General features: G+C 40.6%; 1 protein-coding gene across 1 annotated transcript in view; it reads right to left on the bottom strand.

Moving 5' to 3' along the window:
- Positions 1-14,706, bottom strand: part of wdr70 (WD repeat domain 70) — a 46,252-nt gene that overhangs the window by 30,982 nt on the left and 564 nt on the right. Inside the window, exons 2-9 of the mRNA XM_030743086.1 lie at positions 13,379-13,438; positions 13,205-13,288; positions 13,014-13,119; positions 12,670-12,889; positions 11,817-11,876; positions 11,247-11,380; positions 9,594-9,747; positions 6,026-6,102 (exon numbers count right to left, since the gene is read on the bottom strand). Coding sequence (XP_030598946.1) covers positions 6,026-6,102; positions 9,594-9,747; positions 11,247-11,380; positions 11,817-11,876; positions 12,670-12,889; positions 13,014-13,119; positions 13,205-13,288; positions 13,379-13,438 — 895 coding nt within the window. The remainder of the gene's footprint in view (positions 1-6,025; positions 6,103-9,593; positions 9,748-11,246; positions 11,381-11,816; positions 11,877-12,669; positions 12,890-13,013; positions 13,120-13,204; positions 13,289-13,378; positions 13,439-14,706) is intronic.

Raw genomic sequence — 14,706 nt, 5'->3', positions numbered from 1 at the left:
TATTCATGTTCTGGACATATGCTGTCATCCAGCTTTTTTCAGCAAGATAACACCAAACCACATTTTGTACATATTACAACAGCATGGCTCTGTAGTAAAAGAATCTGGGTGCTAAACTGCCCGGAGTCCAGACCTCTCACCCATTGAAAACATCTACTAAAACCGCATTTAGTGCGACTGGCTTAAAATTTAAAAGGAGTATTCATCTAAAAAGGCAAACTTTTTCTGTTTTAATACTTAAAGACAAAAAAATGATGACATATAACACTAACTCCGGTGCCCATCAGCAACGAGATCACCCCCCCCACACACACACACACACACACACATTTATTTAGCGGAAAGGCATTAGTAGTACACATCGACATGCTTAGCCAGCCCCTCACATACCCACGCATGTACACACCAACACTCATGACAGACAGGGTACATCCAAATGTGTCTGTGAACCACTGCTTGTTTTAGTGAGTGAGTATCTTGACCTCAGGGTCATGGGGTCAGCAGAGGAGTATAAACACACATGCAGAGCTGCTACTAACAGCCAGGCAAGGATTCCACTATGGTCGGCTACAAAGTCACAGACACACACACACACACACACACTCGACTGTGTTTGGATAAGTCTAACAATGTGATACAAATGCCAGCTGAAGACATATGGTTTGAGTGAAAACTGGCAAGGGTCAAATAAAACTCTGATGCATAGTTGTGTTTAAATCCGCATAACCCAAAGCTGTTAAATCATAGAAAAAATTCTTGCTGGAAAAAAAGTGCAAAGGCCACGTATATAAAATAATATTTTCCAGTACAAACTGAAGGCTTGTACAGTACAGTAAGTGTTTACAGAGCAGATTTCCATGTGTATGTGTGTGAGTGAAGGATAAAGAGTGATAGCCACGGACTCAGTGACATATAGGTCCACCTGCTACCTCACACAGACATCTCTTTTCTGTTTACAGGAGACTGTGGGCGTCTGTCAAGCCAACAAAGACAACATGACCTTTCATGTACCACACAAAACCTGGAATGCTATTTATCGTAAGAAACTCTTTCCAAAACATGGCACTGCTGGCTGTTGGAGGGACAGAGCAGAGAGGTTGGAGCCCACCAGTGCTGAGCCAAGCACAAGTGATGGGCAAAGACTGCACGTAGGCACTCGGTGGGAGTAAGATGCTTATGGGAAACTGTGGGCTATGTAAAATGGTTCATTTAGGTGTAAAAACATTCATTCCCCATTAAAGGAAGAAAACTAAGTGATAAGAAAAACTGTTTTATCTTAACTGCAGTCTCAAGGTTTTTGTTTTGTTTTGGTTTTCTTTTTTTTGGCAGAGGGGGCAAACATATATTTTTTAAAAAAAAATCATACACAGCATGAACAAAAAACATTAAAGATTAATAACCTTGCTGTTTCCTCCTTCTCAAAGGCCTGTTTTCCCTTCAATCAGCAGCCCCCTTTTCCTGCACCAACGCTTCAGAGACAGAGGGGTGAATGTAATAAAATGAGACCCATTCAACCTCAGTCATGCATGTGCACTTTACGAGGTAGCACAGTCGTTGACGCATCAGCTGAGGAGTGACAACTCCCTAGGCCCCAGATTTTATCTGTACATTGGGTTATAGGCCTGGTGGGGGTGATGGTTGCTAGGATCTCCTTTCCAGATTATTAGATAAGGAGGAGAGATAGAAAAGAAGATCGTTCGTCTTGTATAAGGTTGTTTATTGGTCGAAATCCAGTGATCGGGTCATTGCCTGATTCCTGGTTGACTGACTAACTGGGGCTCTGTTATGAGAAAGCAGGATTAGGAGGGAAAATGCACCATCTTCCATCACGGCTGAAGAAGATAACAGAAGGATTTAGGATGAGTTGTATTATTCTACTCAATCAGAGATTCCAAAGAAGAAACACTGTGGCCTAAGCACAGATGGGCTGAGAGTACAGTGAGAGACTCATTCAGAAAATTTAAACATTGTTAGTGCTCAGATCTAGATGATGAATCTAAAAATTCACTAGCAAGGCAGGTGAGACCATACACTAAATGCCTAAAAATTATCTCTTGAGCTTGAGTCAAGACAGGTTTTTAGATTTAATCAAGCAAACGTGTGATAAGATGGGGCTCAATATTCAGTTCGCTAACAAAAGAAACAAACACAGTTCTCACACTAAAAATGAGAGGTTACTGTCAGTCAAAAATTCAGCCTCTAAATTGAACAAAAAGGATTCACACACTCCTTAAAGGTATGGTATGTGCATTCACGGGCAGAATATGGAACACTTGCGATGTAAGACGGGAAACTGTTGGAGGTGTGCTGGACTGTGGATGAACCCGACGTGTCCGGCTCTGTGAATCGCTCCGACATGCTTACCCACACTTTGAGAAGTCTGCCATTCACATTCCTCTTCTGTCATGCATTTAATTCCCCTTTCCTTTAAAACCCAAAGTACGCCATCACCAAGCATTTGGCTAAGAGCACTGAAAAGCTGCTAACCTGCTTACTTGACACGATCTGTTTGCTAGAAATGATCAATTAGCACACACAGCAGAGAGAGAAAGAAGCACTGCCTCACACAAAGCCAATAAAGTACCCTTGTTGCAAAACATGATGGATTACCACCACAATTTATGCATGCATTAAATCACAAATCTGCTATGTGTGACTTCATGTTTGTGGATGCTCTCTAGAATTACATATTTCAAATCAAATGTTTAGTTTGCGCACATGACAAAGACAAACAATTTGTCAGCAGTAAAAGGCCGTGCCATGCTGTCCTCTGGGTCTCCTTGTATACAGCTACACATCCAAGTCCAGCTGCAGCCTTGACAGCAGGCCAGCACGAAGGGAATCCCTGGCATTCAAACCTCCTGGAAACATTCCTCAAATTGTGTGTATTTGTGCGTACACATGCTCAACTGTGCTTCAAGACTCTACAGAAGTAACATGTGGGCCCAATTAGAACGTCGCCATTTGTCCTGTCCTCTACTCCACTGGCTGAAATTTCAGTCGCAGAAAAGGAGCCTAACATGGATTTTTAACATTCTCCTAGGCACTATAAAACTGCACACATAAGACCAAGAATCACCAGCGTCCTATCCTGAAAGACGACAACACAAATCTTTCCACAGTGTTATTAGTTGGTAAACTATTTTAAGCACAGTGGTTAGTCAAGTGCTAAAGATTTGGTGCATTAGAAGTTAAAAAAAAATAAAGCAGCTCCCTAATATCCACCAAGTCCCAGCCATATTTTTTACTTTTTACTACTTCAAGTTCAGCCCTGCCAGAGAAATACTTTCACCAAGAGTTAACACAGCAAGTACTGCTTTCACTTTCTTGGATATAAAATCTTTGGCTTTCAAACTGTTTTTGAACCTTTCACAAAAGACTGAGACTCAGTTTAATTGGCTTAATACTCATGCTATTTATTCCCTAGGATCAAACGTGAATACTGTTGGAAAACACTGTTAGATTTTACAACTGCATACTCTCCAACAGAATGACAGAAGAATGTGAAATGTTGACACACTCACACCACAACACTTTTCACTGACTGACTTGATTCGCACAGTTCTGCTGAAGCCCCATTCAACCCACAGTTTGCAAGTACAATCGCTACCACCCTGCTGCTACATTATCAGTGCTTCCCTCTCATCCACTTCCTCTCCGGGAAAAAAGTATAGGTTAATGAAATCATTCATGGAGCTGGGAGGTAGGCCTTAATGAATGAGATTCCACACTACTGGGGGATCTTTAATTAAGGAGCTGGGCGGTCCAGTGATCATGCTTAATAACCTATTCAAATAAACACAACAAAGACGCTCTAACTAGGCAGAAAGACCTGGAAAAGCCTAGATGTTGGTCTAATACTGAAGCAGACAGACTCTGGTACTACTGGCCAACTGCTGGTCCATTCTCAAGCAGTCCACTGACTACCGCCTGGCCCCCCTGCAGAACCCATACTTATTCACTGAAGTGAATGGATTGGATGGTGAGACAAAGAAAGGAGGAAGACTTCTTTGATGATCTGTCCTTAATAACTGAAGCATTAATAATCCACGTGGACTAAAAAGCCTAGTGGTCTATAAGGTTTCAGTGTCTCATCAACAGACTCCAAAAAGGCCCATCAGTGATGGTACTATGTGTTTCACACCTTCATGGCAACAGAATAGTCTCATTAATGCAGAAAGATCCATAGAACGTAAGATCCCGGACATCCCATCTGTGATGTTCTTTGTTCTCTGATGCTTTACCATCTGAGTAAAGCCACAAAAATCCTGCATCCAAGGGACAACCTTCCTAACCACTGTAGACTCAGTAAAGCAAACCCCCTCGAAATACATATTGTTAATATTTAACTCGTGGTGACTACAGTAATTTAAGCAACATACTATGTATACTAAAACCTTGTGTGCTAAGCAATGATTAAAGTTATCTGTTTAGTACCTGTTTAAACCCTAGCAGTAACATTCTGTTTGCTCTGAAACAATGAAAAGGGACTTTTGATTGAACACATGGTAGGTTTGAGGGACAGTGTGTACACCAATAAAGTGAAATACTGCACCAAATTGCACAGCACATTAACAAAATGATCAAATCCATGCACAAACTGGGGAAATTTAACAAGGAACAACCTCCTCCACCTGTAAATCAACATAGGCAGCCCCGAGCTCTCTTTCCTCTCTTTGTCACATCACTCAGTCTCAGGTTCCTGCGCCAAACAGGTCTGCTGCTGTGAACCTCTCTCGCATGCAGCCGCTCTGCCAATGAATGGCTCCCTGTGCACTCCTCTCTCCGCTGTTCTGTTAGCTGGCCAGGGGCAACACCCAGCGCTAACGTGCCAGGGGAGGATTTCCAGAGCCTCAATAAGAGCTAATTAAACCAACCTCCACATCTGGGGGAGCAGTAACACTGGTAAACACTGGGCTGTGGCCTGCCCACAAAGCCAGGCCCTTGTTTCCACTTAATGATGATAGCCCCGGGTTTCTCTACTGCTGTCTGTGGCACTCACTTAGACTCATCACTGGGCTGTCATACTTTTTGACTTACAAATATCCCTGCACCCCTATACACAGGGCAAAGAATTACAGCTTCTACGGGTTCATTGCTGATTTCAGGATCTAGATGACTGCTAAAACTCTGTGGTCTGAAACAAACAATATAAATGTGTGTATGACAGCGGTTGATCTGGTCTAAATCACTGCATACAAATAAAGGGCTGCATTTGGACAACATCCAGTATAAATATGCCATGTGCAAATGCACAGCTATGAGGCCAGGCCACAATTTTCAGAGGCATAGTCTGGATTAGAGGACTCCCTGCTGGTGACGGAGAGGATGAGAGCAAAGAAAAGTCTGTTCAGTGAGTGCATTACTTTGAACATGTGACAGTAAAAAGGACTAAATAAAATGCTGGCCGTTAATTTTCAGATTTAAGAGGTGTGGCCTATGAATGATGGGTGTCACTGTATTGTAGATCATTTACATTTGTTTTGCCAGGCATGTTCTTTATCTCCTGTGAAATGCTGAAACAAATTAAGAGGCTTTACTTAAAGTTAGTGCCATCAGCAGTGCTCTGAAGAAATGAGAACACATACTCTTGAATTTGAATTGAGGGACCTTCTTAATGATTATTACTAGAAATGACACAAGCTTGTTGGTAAAACAGAAACTCTTTGTTTTGCATGTGCATGCAGTCTACAGGAAAGTAACTATTTCTCCAAAAGATCTTTTAGAAAATTACTGTTTACAAAGAACTGAAGCTTGTTTTCCCTTAGAGAGATAAAAATCAGGCAAGATTGAAACCATTCAAGAAACTCACTATACAAAATGCACATGCTTGGTGAGTCATGAAGAGATTAGGACACATCTAAAAGCTATTTCGGTTTTGTCCTCCCTGAAAATCAAGACAGCTCACTGTGAAGCTTAACAACTGGATCCACAACGTGTACAATGTAACAGCACAAGAAAGACAGCAGAGAGGCGGTGGCTTCTGCCTAGAACCCACAGCTTACAATGCTTTGTCAAAACTTACCCATCATTGGAGCAGGTCATGAACTCTTCTTTAATCTTAGGATGCCAGCACCCACAATTAAGCATAGCTGTGTGACCCTGAAAAAAAAAAGCATAAAGTGAAAATAAACAAAACGCACTTTTAACAAGCTCTAAAATGACCCAATCCTGTGGCTGGCATCCAGTCACTATTTTTTTTATGTGGATCCAGTGTGAAACAGACATTGAGAGTTTCCTTTCCTTACAGCTGTTTTCAAACACTTGATATTTAATGGTAAGCCATTGAAATAGTAGCTAGCATGTGCTGTTAGAAACTTGAAAGGGGATGAAGACATATTTCGTAATCTTGCGCACAAATAAAGAATAAAGACAGCTGTTGTTTTTCATTTCGCCAAAACTGCAGTGCAAAAGGTCACAAGATAATGCATTTGAGAGTGCTATTACATTTTTGTGAGGATAAATTTTGCAGCAATGTGTGCTGCAAATGTGAGGTTTGTATCCACATCCTTAATTTTATTAGATTGTAACATTGACTTCTGGCCTTTCCTCGACACAGGCATCACTTTACAGTGCCAGTGAACTCGTGGGGGCCGTGGAGCTGGCTGTGTTACAGTTTAAAACAGTGAGCTCTTTGCTCTTTGTAACTTTTAGACGTTTCCTCTGCTGGAGCAGTCATGTGGAGAATTACTCATAACAAATAACTTCAAAGTGGGATAACCCAGAGAGAGGTCTCCCCCGGCTGCCAGGTCAGAGCGGAACGCTTCAGTGTGCTGCAAAAGGGCTTCAGACGAAACGTACTGCTATGTGACAGGCCGCTCAAGAAAGTGGAGCTTTGCATGAGCAGAAGCTGACCAAACGGCATTGGTGTGTGTGGATCAGGAAGACAGACTGCCTGTTCACTGTCAATTACTTTAACAAAACACCATATTAATAACTGATTAAGAATAATTGCCCTCGACCTGCTGTTTTATGACTAAAAAGAACTACAAATTGCTAAGCTGTTAAATTTTATGTTAAATACACACTCACTATATGATCAGGAAAGTACAAATGCAATAACATAAACCATCAGAAGCGCTTCCCGTGAAAGAGGCACTGCCTCGAGTTTAGTATGGAAGCATAATGCATCACTGAAAAAAAATGGCTTTCGTATGAATTGCCAAGATTATTATCCCACCTTTAAGAGAAAACCTTTCATTAATGGGATATCGCAATGTCTTGCAAGAAGCTTTCACCTGCAGGGAGTAGGGTCTGCTGCTGCTTTTCACCATAAACAGTCTTATATGATTTCAAGTATGGGCAAGGTAACATTTTCAAGCACCTAACTACTTGGCTGACAAACCAAAAAAAGCAAAAAAGAAAAAGAAAGAAAGAAAAAAGAAAATCAGCACTGGCATTGACAATTGGCACAATAATCATGAACTCATCCATATTACCTAAACACACATGTATCCTTGATTCTTTGTAAACCCAAACCAAACTTGCTTGCATGAAATCCAGTTCTCAAGTACATGAGAGCATCTCTTGGGATTTTGAGGTTTCTCCTTAATTCAGAAAAAAAACAGCAGATTTCTTTTTTTAATCTAATGAAACATTTTCTTTGAATTCTGCTGTAATGATCAGAAAACAATGGGAAATTTTTCTTCTAAAGCAAACGCATTATGCTTCTCAGGTTTACAACAACAACTTACCAAAGACTAAAAAACAAAAGACTGATATCAATACCAAAGTTAAGCACATACTATCTTAATGACAAACAGAACCCGTCCTGAACACAGGACATAAAATATTGAGGGTGGGCGAGGCCAGTTTGTTATTTTCACAATTTCTTGTAGGCTGGAAATGTGTCTGTGTTAGAGTTTAAGTTCAGGAATGCAGAAGGAATGAATTGACTAAATAGTTAAGCAAAAATTGGATCTAGTAAGAAAACAGTTTTGATCTGCTGATGGAAAATTTTAAAGCAAGAATTCCCTACTTTCAGCTTCTCTTATTTGAGAATTTGTTCATTTTCTGCCTTTGTATTTGGGTCCTTTAGTGGAAAAAAAAACAAACCAAAAAAAAGAAACCCCAACAACAACAGACCTCCAACCCCCCCCCAAAAAATAAATAAATAAGTATGAATGTTCAAACATTCTCATTCTGAATATCTGACTATCACACAAAAATGTTTCCTACATTTCTAAACTTGTATTCTTAATGCAATCGAGACTTCAAGCTTCCACATCACGGTTCTGTGATGCACAATAGGGTCAAACCTGTCAGAGAACAATGACTACAATACATATTTGAGTACAGGGGGACAGAAACCATACCACATGATTGTACATACAGTATAGGCCTGCATGTGACAAGTCTCTATATACTTTGGGAAGAGTTAGGAGGGAAATTATGTTTTGTCAACAGAGGAAGCACAAAAGCACGGACTTAATTATCACATGAGACACAGCAAATCGACTGGGACACTGTCAGCCGGCCAAAACGCATTTTCACTCAACCACACTCCCCCCATCATCTCCAGATGTGACTGTGCAGGACAAGAATGTAGGACATCAAGGAAAACAATACTTGCGATCAATGGGCCTTCACTTCAAGTAATTCATATGGGTGGTATAAACCATGTCTAAATGCAGTGCAGCAGGCACAGATGGTCATTGACCACCAATATGGCCTTTCTTAAACACAGTAAAACCCAAACATGGACAGTCAATTAGGATCCTTCTTTGTAGATTCAGGTATATGCAAGAAATGAACCGCGACAGTCCTGAAAGCATGTGTTCCTCTCTTCCTGAGTGCCGCTGGCTGCTCACACAGCGCACACATCATTATCCTCCACATACAAAAACAGACCAACTCCACATTGCTGCCATTATGCACTGGCAGGGCCTACCCACAGCGCAGAACAACAGCTCATCCACTACATGTTTAGAATTAGCAGTGACCCCTGGGTAGGTCGCAGTTGCTATAGAAATGAAAACATGAATACCTGCAACATCCTTCGAATTAATTCCAGAGTATCACAACTTGGACCATATTTTTATAGTTTTGGCTGTGATTGGCTATTATTTTACTCTCCAGGATAACCGCTCAAATCTTTGGCATCACAAAAGGTTGAATTAGGTAGAAAATATGGACTTTTAGATGATCAGACACATCTCCAGGTTTGCCATCTTACTTGAAAGAAGAAATTAAGGGGACAGTGAAATTATTGCAAACATCCATGTTAGTAACCAGACTGAGGCTGACTAGGAGGGTACCTGGATGTCACCACAGAGCCTCTCATTCACCCTCTGATGACAAAATTATGACTCGGACAAAAGCACATGTGAAAACTCTAACAACGGCGTAACTTTCTGGCATAACGTGTGTTGCCGATTTGTGCACACATGGCTTTCGACTGCAGTGAGTGATTATTACTGACATTTTTGGTAAACTCACTTGTTCTTGGCTCCTTTACCATCTGTCTGATCCTCTGAAAGCTCATGCTTATTGTTTCATTGTTTTTTTGCTAGAGCTAACCAGCTACTTTGATGTAATAGTCACAAAAACAGAGGCCTAAGTTGCAGAAACTGACAGTCAGCACTTTGGCATACCTTTGTGTTAGCCATATCCACAATGTACTGGTCTCCTTTCACACACTCCATGACACTGAACCCATCACGGTCCAACACCTTGGCCTGCGCGTTGCCTGAAACCACCAGGATGACATCACCGGTGACGCTGTACTGCAGAGACTTGATCTGATGGCTACGGGAATGCAAAAACAACAGAACAAAGATGCTTTTAGGATGCACCTCAGTGCTTACTTACAAGTTATGATTGTGATTGTTATAAGAGAAGTTTTCAATTCTTCCCTTTTTCAGGCACAAATAAACACCAGATACTTGCAGCCATAAAAACAAAACATCTCAACATCTGATGTACACCTGACGGTTTGTATGACTGACCAACAACAATAAACAGAGACACTGAACCATAACAACAGCATAATAACTCTGAAACACACACAGACACACACACACACACACACACACATTATGAAACAAATTAAAAAATAAATACCAGCTGTCTACAAACACATCAAGCAAATTAATAATCTGTACAGTGTGTATAATGATTTGGAGATGGGAAGAAGTGTTATATGGGGATATCACAAAAATATGTAGAGAATCTGAAAACAAATTTCCATTTGGACAATAAAACCTCATCTATTGGTCTAGTTACAAAGAGGGACTTTATTAGCGTGTTTAGCTCTTTACTGTGTAACTAAGAAAAATACACACATCCAAGTGCAAGAAACAAATATCTAGACCACCAGAGTGAAAGTCACATTCATGCCAAAATCAAATAATACTGACACAACACAGGGAGTAAATAGGGCAAAAACAATGCTACACACAGATTTAAAAAAAAGAGTCTTTTAAAAGCAGATGGTGAAGATATGTGTCTGTTTAATAAAAAGAAATGCTTTTAAATTAGGGGCAGGGGGTTGGCACTGCAAGGTTAAGCTACAAATGCTTATTACGCTGCTACCTCTCAGTTCTGTTTGAATCTTCAAGGGGCATCATCAAAGGATACACCCTACAACCAATCAGAGCTGAAAATAAAAGCGAGGTAGCACTCGACAATGCAAAAATGCACTCACTGAATGTAACCCACCCCATTTTAGATAAACGTTTCTGATTGGTCAAGCAAGGCCAAGACCAGGTGGAAATCTTTTTGAACGGGAGATCGGCCAGATGCTTTCTGCTAGAGCAAATGAAACATGAGTCCACAAATTCATCCGGTTCCCAGGCTAAGGAAGAGTCAACAACTTTCTATACGAAGCCCAGCTTAAGTAAACCAAACAGGTTCCTGGATTACACTGTAATCAAATGAAATGTAGCGTTAATAAAGGGAAACCTGCTCCAGCTCAGCCCACTGATTCCCAAAAGCAAAAAAAGAATTTGATCTTTGATGATTGCTTCAGTTAAACACAGGGTAAACACACATGCAAACACACAAACAGACACATATCTTCACCATCTGCTTTTGAAAGGCTCATTTTGCATGAAAACAGAGAATGTCACAGAGTTAGTGCGAGGTTCAGCGAAGCTCAAGAAACGTGTGTGTGTGTGTGTGTGTGTGTGTGTGTGTGTGTGTGAGTGAGAGTTTGTACACTCTGGCACACAGAGATGCAGTGTACTGGATGTTTACATGAAATTAATCAAACATGTGTTAATGAACTGTGTTGATGTTCTCAGTACCACTCGCAGGGCTGCAGCGATCTGAAGGCCTGTAGAGCCTGATCCATCCCAGCAAAATCCCAGAAGCGCACATCATAATCATATCCACCAGACACGAGGCGGGCTCCAGAGGGATCTAAGCCAAGAGCTGACACCTAAAGAAACAGTTAATTTATTCAAAACCAAGAGAAATTTTATGAGCGCATACAACTCAGACATCAGGCAGCTGATGACTGCTTGTGATGCTAGAAATATTTGACAATACAGTCATGTTGACAGGGAGCAAAAATAAATAAGTAAAACCCAAATATTTAAAGTTTATTCTTTAATTATAGAAAAAAAATCACCCCTTTTCTCACAGCTAGAAAAGTAACAGAATCACAGCTGCTCTTTTGGCCAAATATCAGTGACATAAATGTTGACTGAAAAGCCAGTGAGTGACTTCCAAAACCAGATGTTTCAGTGTGTGCAGAACATAAACAAAAGCTGTACTGTTTACAAGCTCATGATAAAAATAGAATTTTATTCAATGTCAACTGAAAATAGAGTTGTCACCAGCTCTAATTACCGGGCTGGGTGTTGGAGGCTTACCGTTTTAGTGCCATGCTGCAGAGTGATCTCATGAGTGTCTGGAATCCTTTTCACTGGATTCTGGGGCAGACAGTTGAGATGAACATGAGGAAAAGGCAAAACAGCACAAGGCTATATTATGTTCATTGGCCACAGTGTAGCATTTCCTTAGGTTATGTATGATATTTTCAGTTTAAAAGGTTGTGAGCCTAAGAAAATGATCTGGTGTGAAAGGCTACTAGAGAAGTTTTACTTGTATATGGTTAGAATCTGAGCTCAGACTGTATAAATACTACTTTCCTGTAAAAAGCAATACATCGCCACACATTCTAGTAATGCTTATAATTTAAGATGCTGATATTTTTCAGGTGTCATTGGCATACTGGTAATATAAAGAAACAAAATAAAATTCATAAAATTGGCAAAATCTTTTCATTCTGTTAAGTCCAACACTAACAAGTGTTAATCTTTTCCCTTTGCTGCCATCTTGTGGTTGGATTTTAAAACACCCCAAAACACACAGCACAATGTTGGCTTTATAAGTCGAAACTGTGATACATCACAGTAGAAAAGTCACAAGTGTAAATTAGACTGCTGATGGCTGAATAATAAATAACCAACAACAGCACAAACACAAACAAAAGTAGCTCACGGTACAGAGCTGCAAAGCTCTGCATAACACCTACAGACTACTAACTGTGCCCCCACCTTTTGATAACACCTGTGCTTTTTTTTTTAACTAAATCTAAATATTTGTGCAAGAAGAGAGTCAACATTTTAGACAAAGTGCAATCAGATCAGACTGTAGATATATTTGAAACATGCTGTAATTCACAATTTATACCGATACTTAAGTGATATAATTTAGACATACATCGTCGTCATCATCATCTTGCACCTCCTCTTCTTCATCATCATCATCATCATCATCATCATCACTGTGAGCCGTGCTGCCTGTGTAACCTGGTGGAAGAGGTGGTCCTACGAGCTCATCATCATCATCATCATGCTGAGGAGGCACGGGTGGCCCGATAAGCTCTGAGTCTGAATCAGAATCTGACCCACTGTCACTGCTGCTCTCTTTCTTCTGCACTCTAAAAATAATTTAAACAAGAAACAAAGCAGAAAAAGTTACATTTATTGTACGCAGTAGACAAACTGGCAGCCAGAGCAGATGTAACACATTAGACGATTAAAGATAAAAATTTGCCCGCCTACCTGGAAGAAGCTGCTGCAGCTTTGTCTCTCTGACTGTGGACTGATGGCTTGACTGACTTAGAGCTCTCCCCTTCCTCCTCCACGTGCATCTCCATCTGCCGCTCCTCTAAGGATGCAATGATTGCAAATGCAATTATGCTCACTGTAACTACTGAACAGCCTCATCACATTATGAGTGATGACGCACTTACCCAACACACGCTGACTCCTCTCGATGGCTGTTCGTCTTGTCTGCTCAAAAATGGCATCAAGGTCAAACGTGCGGGCTTTCTTACCTGGAAGGCGAAAATCAGACTTACTTGATCTATGACTGTCACGACTTTAAAAAGTTACATTTTCTGACAAGTGTGCTGGACTATACATACCAAACCCAGAGAATCCCATGACAGATGCAATGTCTCCATCATCACTCATCTTGCCTGATGCTGTAAAAAAGTTAATGCTTTATTCACAGTGCTTATCACCGCCTGCTTCTACAATGACAATTTTCTTTTCACATAAATGCTTACAAATTCAAAGTAACTCAATCTCGACTTAGTTTTTGCTCTGTAGAGCAAAGAAGAGCTTCAACAATAGATGTTTCAGTGAGATTAGGCAGTACATCATTTTAGAGTCTGACAGATATACGCTATATGAACAAAAGTGTTGGGCTACAACTCCTAAACTTTGAATTCCCATTGCCACAAGTGTATAAAAATCAACCCCCACAGTCATGCAGTTTATTTCACAAACATTTGTGAAAAAATGGGTCGCTTTAAAGAGAACAATGAATTTGAGTGTGGTACTGTAATAGGTTACCTGTGCTGCAACAAGACAGTTCATGAAATTTCTTCCCTCCTAGATATTCCAGCTGTGGCGGTATTATTGCAAAGCGGAAGCACAGGAACTCAGCCACAAAGTGGCTGACAACACAAAGTTATAGAGCAGAGTCACCAAGTGCTGAGATGCACAGCATATAAAGGTCACTGACGCTCTTCTGACTCAATAACTACAGACTTTCAAACCTCCTCTTTCCATGGACTGCACTCATACTTAGTTAACGCTTTTCTAGTCTAACTGAGCACTCAAAGCGCTTTCTAATGCAAGCCTCATTCACCCATCCACATACACATTCATACAGCACTTTCATTCTATGCTTTGGAAGTGCTTTATCTAACATTCACACACTGACACTCCAATAGATAAATTGAGGGCAGCTTGGAGTTCAGTTTCTCACCCAAGGACCTGAAAAACTAGGGATCAAATTAACCTTCCAATTAGTAGATGACCAGCTCCAAGTCCCGAGCCACTGTTCCTGCAGGTGTAATGTAAGGTAGCCAAGCATTTTTGTCTATATAGTGTATCAGTCGGCACAGGTCTATCACAGATATAAATGTTGAGAGAGCAGCTCTAACTCCATTGTTTATGCTTTGTTTAATTCTCTACGCTAGCAGAGTACACACAGATGAACAGAGGTGTCCTCACGTCTGCTTTGAAATACTGAACATTGCTAGAAAGTTCATCAATAACCCCATGCTTTCCCTTTTCGTTTAACATTAAGTAAGAATGACATCTTATATCAATATCCCTTTTAAAAAAATCAACCCCAAAAATCCAAGACGGGTCAGGCTCCAATAATTTGATTTAAATTGGGACATAATGTAGAAATGCTGAGCATGGAGCTGTGAAAGCTGACAAGCCAACAATCATTTAA

Source organism: Archocentrus centrarchus, chromosome 12 (genome assembly GCF_007364275.1).
Source record: "Archocentrus centrarchus isolate MPI-CPG fArcCen1 chromosome 12, fArcCen1, whole genome shotgun sequence".
NCBI lineage: Eukaryota > Metazoa > Chordata > Actinopteri > Cichliformes > Cichlidae > Archocentrus > Archocentrus centrarchus.
The sequence above is the reverse complement of the archived record's forward strand: the minus strand, read 5'-3'. Positions and strand labels throughout refer to the sequence as shown.